A 9,275-nucleotide genomic window follows, 5' to 3' on the forward strand; every position below is an offset into this window, starting at 1 on the left:
GATTCGATTACAGGTTTAGGGGACTGGAGCCCAAATGTCAGGGGAAAGGGACCTGGGTGTGGGAGAATGGAAGATCTAAGGGATCCAGGAGGTGGGACGCTGGGCTGATTTCCTCGTTCCCGCCCCATTCCTCCAGCCCAAGCCTCCGCAGGGGAGGATCCACAGGCTCGCGCGCGGCCCAAAATGGCGCCGCGTTATCCCCCTCCCCCCTCCAGGCACGCCCCCGCGGGTCTAGGCGCGGTCCCGCTTCGAGCACGCGCGCTCCTGCGCTGGGGGATGTTGTGATGGAGAAGCGGCCGCTGAGCCCGACCCAGAGTCCGATCCCTAACCCCGCTGCTGCTGCCACCGCCTCTGCTGCAGCCGCCTCTGCCTAGAGCCGCCCAGCAGTCCAAGCCCGAGCCTTCCGAGCGTCCGCAGCTCCGGGGCCCCTCGTGCTGCAGGTACGGGGCTGGGGGCCCTGCCCTCCCCATCCCCCTCCACTGTCCTCCCCATCCCCCGCTTCTGCACCTTCCTCCCCTTCCCTCACCTCATCATACCGTCCTCTCTATTCTTGTGCGCCCCCCCCCCCCAATTCCCTTTACACTGCAACCTTCCCGCAACCAAATGACAGAAACTAGATGATCCTACGTTGGCTTCCAGCTAAAAGTATTATGATTGCCCTCCGTCTCCTCCCTTGATTGGTACCCAGCCCTGCTCATTCCCTTCTCATCTCTCGTTTTCCCTATTCCACTCTACCCCACCCACAGCCTTCCCCATCCATCCACCTTGGCCTGCCCTGCTGAATGAATAACCCTCCGCTTTCCTGTGGGATTTCTGTTTGCGTTCCCTTCCCCCACTCCCCTCCTTGGGGATCTGCCCTTCCTACAGGGCTCCCACTAGCCCTCTATCCTCTGCCCTTCCTTTTTGTCTCTTTAATGGACTGTATCTCCTCAGCCCCACGGCTCAGCGCTGCTCCCCTTCCCCCCCTCCTCCTTTCTCCTGAATCTTAGTCAGACTGAGGGTGGTGAAAAGCCAGAGGAAGGTGATAGAAGAGGGAGGCATGGGGAGGGACCGAGGATGCTTGGGAAGCGGAGGGGGTAGATAAAAAGGAAGGTTGGGAAGGAGAGGAGGTGAGGACCGGAACGAAGTAAAGTCGGAGGCAAGACAGGGGTCCGAGGGGTTTGAAGACAGTTCAGAGAACGGGAACACTGGATAACGGGGAGGTAAACAGGGAAGAGACAGGCTAAGGTGAGGTGGGAGGAGGAGGTCAGAGGCAAGTGGTTCCGGAGAGAATGAGGGAGAAGAGAGTGTGTGTGTGTGTGTGTGTGTGTGTGTGTGTGTGTGTGTGTGTGTGTGTGTGTGTGACACACATTGTCTACGTTTTGTTGACCTTTTGGGGGTGTAGCAAGACACTGGGCCTGCATCCTCAGGGATCCATCTTAGGTTGTGACTGATAGATCTGAGGCCTTCTGATTATTTATGTACTTTGGTTAGAGTAATTCTATTCTAATCAAATTAATTAAATAATTAATTTCTATTTGATTTAACTCTAAATATATTTTCCATTTAAAAACTTAGTTGCCACCCTTTTACCCTCTTGCTTAGACATGTAAGACCTATGGATGTAGCCCATTTGTATATATCCAGCTTTCTAATAATCAGGAGAGTTTGATGTCATCAGAAAACTCAGAGTTCTACTATGCCCTCCTTCATGATGCTAAGAATGGGATATAGTCTTATTTCATTCCTAGAAGAAATTTCTAAGTATCTCTACAGGCCTTGCACATAGAAGACACTTAATAAATTGAATGAATGAAGAATCGATTCAGATAGAGACCTGCATATCTCTACCTTGATCCTACCTTGTTTCTTGTCTTTAAACTAGTTCTCTATCTTTAACCAACCTAGCCTCTTAGTTTTCTTATCTTGTACCATAGAACCTTGTTAAAGTTTAGGGAATAGTTGATTTATCCTTTTCTTTTCTGGACTCTGTGGTCAGCCCCTCTTCCTACTCATTGCCTTCCCAGGGGCCATTTTGTCAGTTCCCTTCCCCCCTCCCCTTTGTTTATCTGACTGTAGGGGAGGGGCATAAATATCCTTGCATATAGTTGTCTTCATAGTTCCTTCTTTTCCAGGTAACCCAAGATCTTGCTCATTTCAAATCCTCTGTCTGTTCTTTTCATTTTCTTACCCCCATCATCACTGACTTCTCAGCAGAGACCCAAATAGACACTGAGATACAGTGATTCAACCAGTATGGGATGTTCCCAAATTTTTAGTGCAGTTTCAAGCTTTAGTAGCTATTAATTAATGGCTGGATTTAGTGAATTCTTTTTTTTTTTTAAACCCTTACCTTCCATCTTGGAATCAATACTGTGTATAGGTTCCAAGGCAGAAGAGTGGTAAGGGCTAGGCAATGGGGGTCAAGTGACTTGCCCAGGGTCACACAGTTGGGAAGTGTCTGACGTGACTTCTTACTAAATGCTAAGTTTTGAATAGGAATAGAAAGAAGACAGGAGGCTTTAAGTGCCCTGATGACAGAGATGTTAGTAATGAAAATGTCATATACCTTTAAATTTTTATTGAAATTGAAAATCAGGGGAAAAGTTGCTTTATCTGATAGTTTTCAGGCCCTAGATCAGCACTCTAGATTTGGAGAAATGAAGTAAATTGAGATATGTTTCTGCCCCTAAGGTTCTGATGCTTCCTATACTTTTGTTGGGAATATATTTTCTACATAAGAAAGAAGAGTACAGTGGAAGGCATTGGATTTAGACAAGGGGGATCCCGCATTCAGATCCTGACTCTGATACATCCTTGACCCTGAACAAATTACTTACCTCTCCAGGCCACAGTTTTCTCATCTGTAAAATGGAGCAGTTGACCTATATGGTTTGTAAGATCCCTTCCATCACTATCCTTGAATCTTGAGTTTCAGGTCACAAGTATTTAAGGCTCCTCCACCGTCTGCTTTGAGCCTACCATACTGCAGGTTTTTTCCGTTCCACTCCAACCAGGATACAGATATCAGTAGCCAAATGTAGGAAGGTGGCTCAAAGCAGAAGGTGAAGGAGCCTTGAATATTAGGTTTAGATTTTATCCTGTCTGTGGTAGTAATCAAAAGTTCTTGAGCAGAAGTGTAACATGATGAAAGTGGGTACCCATTTTGGGAAAGTCAGGATGTCAGGCTTTCTGTAGGAAAGACTGGAGACAGGGAGGGACTGAAAGTAAGGAAACTTTTTCAAGAGTTGCTTGCAAAATGAAGTATGTAGTAAGAGTTGATGAGGATTTGGATAAGGCTGGTAGTAATGGAGATAGAGGAGAGGAAAAGATATGTTAGGATCATGGAATTTAAGACCTCAAGAGAACTTAGTAATCTTCTAGTCTGACCCTTTCATTTCTCAGGTGAGAAAAAATGAGACATGGAGAAGCTAAGTAATTTCTCCAAGATCACATAGGTCAAGCAGAGCAAAGCTAGGATTCAGACATAGGTCCTCTGACTCCAACCCAGAGCTCCTTTCATTACTATGTGATACCCCTCATAGTAAAGAAACATTCAGGAAACTTTGTACCTGAATGGATGTGAAGACTGTTGAGTGGAATCAGGGTGCCCACACGTGCATGCACGTGTGATTGCATGCACCGCCCCCCAACTCTTCTATCTTTTCCTGTGGAAATTGCCTCAGCTGCCCCAGATCACACTGATTTCTCCTCTGCTTTCCTATAGCACTTATTCTCTTTAAGGGATGGCTCAGGAAACGCCTAAAGGTCCCACACAACCCTTTTAAATCATTTGCTTCCTAAATCATAATGCCTTGTTTTGCTATTTCTCATACCATATGTATGTCAGAAAGTTTAACTGTCCACTTTATTGCTCCTTGAAATCAGAAACCAAGTGTAAAATCCCCTTGACCATCTACTGCATTGGGTTCAGGGTCCTGCCCAGACGAAGAGATCAGTCAATATCTAATATTGATGATAGAGAGACAGACAGACACATGTAGACTAATAGATGGACAGAGCTTGGAATGTGTGAAGGAGCTGAAGCTCTTAGGGCCACAAGGGGGAGAGGAAGAGCCTGGAGGAGGATTAGACAATTAGCTTAGGCTACAGGAAGGAGGAGAGAGTCAAAGGAAGTAGAGGGCTCGGAATTGAGGGGAAGGCTAGGGGGCTCAGAGATCATGTTGGACTCTACAAGCAGGAGGGGTTGGGAGTGGAAATAAGCAGGACCCTGCCCAGTGCTGGGGGTGGGATGGTGCCATACCACCTCCTTACCACATTCCTTAAAACATACACCAAGGCTTTCATGCCTGTCCCCTCTACTCCACCCCTTGCACCGTTCCTTGTACATCGAGTTCAGGCTGGACAAGGGCTGAGGGCTGATTGTGAAGGATTTGTTAGAGTAACTCAGGCTGTGATACAGAGAGGTCATTGTGTGGGTGCTCAGCTGCCTGAAACTGTGGGTAGGAGACGGTTGGGGGGAGCCTTCTCCACAGAAGTCTCTGGAAGGGAGTGACTGTTTTTGTCTCTGAATCTAGTCCTTCCAGAGGAAGCAGTAGCAGGTGTCGGGGTTGGGTTCCCACTTCAGGATAGGTTGGTCCAATGGCTGTAGAGGTGGAGACCCCAGGAGGAAGGAGGCTAAATCTTCAAGGAGATTAAGAGAAAGGGATGAAATCTATTATAACTTTCCCCTCAACCTTCACAGGTGTCCCTTTTCCTTTCAAACTTGAGGAGCTCCTATAGACAAATTGCTACCCTTAGTCTACTATGGTGAGACCCAGAGAAACCCTGTATCTGCTCTGGAAGCATAGGGGAGGATCGTCATTACCATCACCTTTGTTTTCATGCTCATTTCTAGGATGCTTTAAGGTTTACAGAGTGTTTTTCTCAGAAACCAGTAAAGTGGGCACCACAAGTATTGTCCCATGTAATAGAAAAAAAAGTGCAAACTTAAAGAGAGAAACTCAATTTCTCAGAGTTACTTAGCTAGTTAATGAGACACAAAATGATGTAACTAAGAGAGGGTTGAACCTGGTATTAGGAAAGAGGGAACGTGGTATGTTGGAAGGAGGGCTGGGTTTGGAATTGTAGGAATTGGATTCAAATCTACATTCTGTAACCTACTTTTTGGGTGACCTTGCGATCTCTAAGGTCCCATCCAGATCTTCATTTATGTCTATTATATGGATTAGGTCCAGGTCTCAGCTCCAAAATTAGCAGTGTGACATTGGGGAAGCAATTTAATCTTTGAGCCTCAGTTTTCTCCTCTATAAAATGGGTAAAATACTTATACTATCTACCTCATATATTTGTTGTTAGGAAAGCATAATGTAAATAAACATCAAAGTGCAGTATAAGCACTAGTTGTTATTGTTATTAATACTATTAATCAACTATCAAAGCCAGGATTCAATCTCAACTTCAAACCCATCCTATTTCCACTCTATTTCATTTCCCTTCTATTAATGATGGTCCCCTCCCCTTCTCCTTACCAGGACTACTGTGGGCCATGTCTGCATCGTTGAGCCCACAGCCAGATGTGGTGAATGACAACAGCCGTGTGGGCCCAGTGCTGAGCCTGGCACTGCCCCTGCAGGCTGCCCATAATCAGCTCCTGAACGCCAAGCTGCAAAGTGTGGCAGCAGCGCCGAAGGGCCTTCGCAGTGCCATGGGAGAGGGCAGTGGGGCTGAGTCAGGCCCAGCCAATGCCAAGTGGGTGAAGGAGGGTCAGAACCAGCTGCGACGGGCAGCCACAGCCCACCAGGACCAGAACCGGAACATGACCCTGGGTGGAGAACCAGCACCCACTGTGGCTGCCAGCGCCAAGGGCTTGCTACATCTCTACTCAGAATTGGAGATCTCTGCCCGAAATGCTGCCAACTGTGGGCACTTAGGTTCTGGCCTCCTTATTGACCTTGGCCCACCTGAGCCCCAGGCCCTGCCCTGTAGCCAAGAAGAAGAGGAAGGAGAAGAAAAGGCAGCTGGAGAAGAGGAAGAAGAAGAAGAGGAGGAGGAGGAGGAGGAGGAGGAAGAAGAGGACTTGTCCTCCCCCCCTGGGCCTTGTGATCCCCTGGAATGCGGTGAGGCTAACCCTGTTCAGCGAGCCCAACCTGATGGTCCTCGGGATCACAGCAAGAGTGCTAGTCTTCTGTTTGGCATGAGGAACAGTGCGGCCAGTGATGAAGACTCCAGCTGGGCCACCCTATCCCAGGGCAGCCCCTCCTATGGCTCCCCAGAGGAAACAGGTACTTCTTTGTCATGGGGTGGGGCAGGCAATGAGGATCTAAGCAAGAATGGCCAAGCAGAGCTGGCAAAGGAGGTGGTCAGTCAGAAACACTGCCTCCTTTGGCCATAGCCAGGCTTCCCCCAGGCTACCCCATCATTCCTCAAGGTGGCTAGAACTGTAAAATGGATTCAGTGATGGAAAGGCAATAAGGAAAGCTTGAGATGATGGAGGCATATGCCTAACTTTTTGAGGGTGATATCAGGAAGAGTCTTAGTTCAAAGAGTCGTTTAGAGACAGGAAACACAGATAGGGATAAATGGGAACTTCTTTGAACAAAGAATTATAAGCATCTTTTAATATTCTTATAAGTGATTCAGAAGGCATGCCTACTGACATTTTCTCCAGTTTTGCAGAACGTACTAACTTCTTGGGGTTGATGAGATGGCAAGCCATCGAGAAAAACCTACAAATAGATTTGCTAGGACTCTGAAAATAGGGGAGAAAAATGACATCTAAGGTTGAATGTTGGGAAATTACAAGGAAATGTACTTTGGTATGAATTACCCAGACCACCAGTCAGTCAACCAGTCAGCAAGCATTAAAGCTTGCAAGCTTATGAGCCAGGTGTAGTGCTAGGTTCTAGGGATATAAAGAAAGATCAAAGCAGCTTCTGCCCTCAAGAAGCTTATATTTTAGGGGGAAGGGCAAATTGATGAGATTAAACTATTTAGAAGCCCACTATGTACCCAGCACTGTGGGGGATATAAGAAAAGAAGACTGTGAGATAGCCTGAGGTAACTACCCAAGGATAGCCTATGATCTAATTGAAGAGACAAGACTAAGGCAAAGTAAAGTAACAAGATTAAACAGTATGAGGTGCTAAATGTATATTTGTGCCCATTAATGTTGAGAAGTCCAGAGATGGCAGAGATCACTGTGGCCCATGGTGGTCAAGAAATTTCATTTAATCCTCACAACCCTGGGAAGTAGAGGTCATTATTATCCTCCTTTTACAAATAAGAAAATTGAGGTAGTCCAAGGTTAAGTGGCTTGTCCAGGTTCACTTAGCTAGAAAGTGTTTGAGATTGGATTTGAACTCAGAACTTCCTACTCTAGGCCCAGTGTTGGATCTACTGTGCCTCCTAGTTACCTTAGGCAGAGAGAAATGGAAGGAAAGGAATCCAGACAAGACTAATGGTGCAAAGGTAGAAGATGGGCATCATATATTGGTGAGTTATTGCAAAAGTGAGAATACATCCCTTACTGTAGGGTTTTGGTTGGGGTGTTATTTGCAGTATAGCTGGAGAGAGATATTATTGCAGTCTAGAAAAAAAGAACAAGGGAGATGGCTGGCCATATTCCCCAAAGACACGGCCCATTGTCTTGCATTAGCCAAAACAAAATAGAATACAACTCGGTTGGTCAGAATTGTCGGGAGGAGACTGGAAATACAGCAGAAACAATTGTCTTCTTTTCTTTTCATACAAATGTTCCCCTTGCCTCTGCTGGGAGTATGCTGGCTGCAGGGCATAGGTCAAGGGTAAGGAAAGGGACTGCAGAAGGTAGAGCTGGACAGCTCCAAAGATGGCTGTGAAGACTTAGCTGAAGCCTAGAAATCAAAAAGTCAGTGGCAAGGTTGGGGGAGATGGTTGTAGTCCCATATCCCAGAGATGATAGCGCTGCCTACCTCCTCTCAAAAAGATTAAAAAAAAAATAGAGCTTCCTTCATATTGCTAGGACTCATCTCCTCAAATAAGAGTGCTGGCCATTGGTAAATCCTATTCCATAAAAGGGTAGATAGGGATCTGTCAGGGAACACTGAGAATAACTGAGAGGGTGGGTCTTGCCCACTAGTTCTTCTTTGCCACTTTAGAATGGAAATGGCTTCTTGGGCTGTCTTCAGGTTTCACTATTCTTTCTTAGAAGCAGTAGACGATTATCCCTTTCCCAGTAAAGTGATCCAAGCTCAGGGTCTTGGCTTTTCCCTTCCTCCTTGTCCCCATTCCATCTACCATCCGGGTCTATGTGCCCATTGGAGACATCTCTCCCTCTTCTCCCTAAGCAGAAGTCTGCCCAAAGAGATGTTAAAGGGCATGGAGGAGTGTCTGGAGGGCTTGGTGCCCACCCAGAGGTGATAACAAAGGTACCTTAATTCCCCAGCTTAAGCTCTGGGCCCCCTCTCTCCCTCCTTGGTCTTGGAGGGAAGAGCAAGGTTTGGCAAGTCTCCAATCCTTGCTCACCTCCTTCTCTCCTTGGGTTTGGCTCCATCAACACTGTATGGTTACCTAGGATCCCTGGCTCAGCTCTGGGACCATGCTTGCCCCTCAGCAGTGACTCTCTTGCTTCAGTACCTGCCAGGATTCCCGGTTTCCCCAGCAACCAGAGCTTACGTCACTGGTCTTGGGTGTGCCCATTTGGTCCTGGGGCTCCCGTTGCTGGGGAAACGAAGCAGCCCATCTGGGCTCTGGCAGGTAAGTGTGAGAGGTGGGTGCCTTTGGGGGCAGCCTAGTCAGATGAGGGGAGGATGCTACCCCTCTGCCCTTGGCTTGAGCCTTTACAACAGGCAGGGCTTGTGCTCTAACCCTGCTCCCTTCCCAACTTCCAACCCCTGGCATAAGCTGGGAAGTATTGAGAGGGGGAAGGGTATCTCCTGGTCGGGGTTGAAATCCCCATGGTTATTAGGAGCCTTGGGGTCCCCAGAGACCTTAAAGGTCCTGTCCCATTGCATGCTGGGAGCTGTAGTTTCTGCAGGGCCCCTGACTTGGGAGGGGATTTAGGGTGTCCTGTCTCCTTGGCTGGGCGTTGGGTGTGTGTGGGGAACTGTGAATGCCTGACGCAGGGAAATGATGGAAATAGCTCAGGCTGGGGATGGGGAGGGGGGGATTCTGGGTGGAGGTGTGAGCCTTGAAGGGCTGGAACAGTACTCTGTGGTGAAGGCAGGGTCCCCACTGCCGCCAGCTAGGCTGCCCCCCCCTCCCCCAGCCCTGAGTGGTCACCTTGGCCATAGTGGCCCTCCAGCCCCTCCCGGTGAGTAGGGGTGGGGGTGGGGGTGGGGGTGGGGGAGGTGTGC

The 9,275-nt window shown here is 47.9% G+C and overlaps 1 protein-coding gene across 2 annotated transcripts in view; it reads left to right on the forward strand.

Annotated features, from left to right (window-relative positions):
• The first annotated feature begins 293 nt into the window (after positions 1 to 293).
• Positions 294 to 9,275, forward strand: part of APBB1 (amyloid beta precursor protein binding family B member 1) — a 20,756-nt gene continuing 11,774 nt past the window's right edge. For both annotated transcript variants that reach the window (XM_044665837.1, XM_044665834.1), the window contains exons 1-2: positions 294 to 440; positions 5,475 to 6,224. In XM_044665837.1, coding sequence (XP_044521772.1) covers positions 5,489 to 6,224 — 736 coding nt within the window. In that variant the 5' untranslated portion in view covers positions 294 to 440; positions 5,475 to 5,488. The remainder of the gene's footprint in view (positions 441 to 5,474; positions 6,225 to 9,275) is intronic.

This window comes from Gracilinanus agilis, chromosome 3 (assembly GCF_016433145.1).
Source record: "Gracilinanus agilis isolate LMUSP501 chromosome 3, AgileGrace, whole genome shotgun sequence".
Taxonomy (NCBI): domain Eukaryota; kingdom Metazoa; phylum Chordata; class Mammalia; order Didelphimorphia; family Didelphidae; genus Gracilinanus; species Gracilinanus agilis.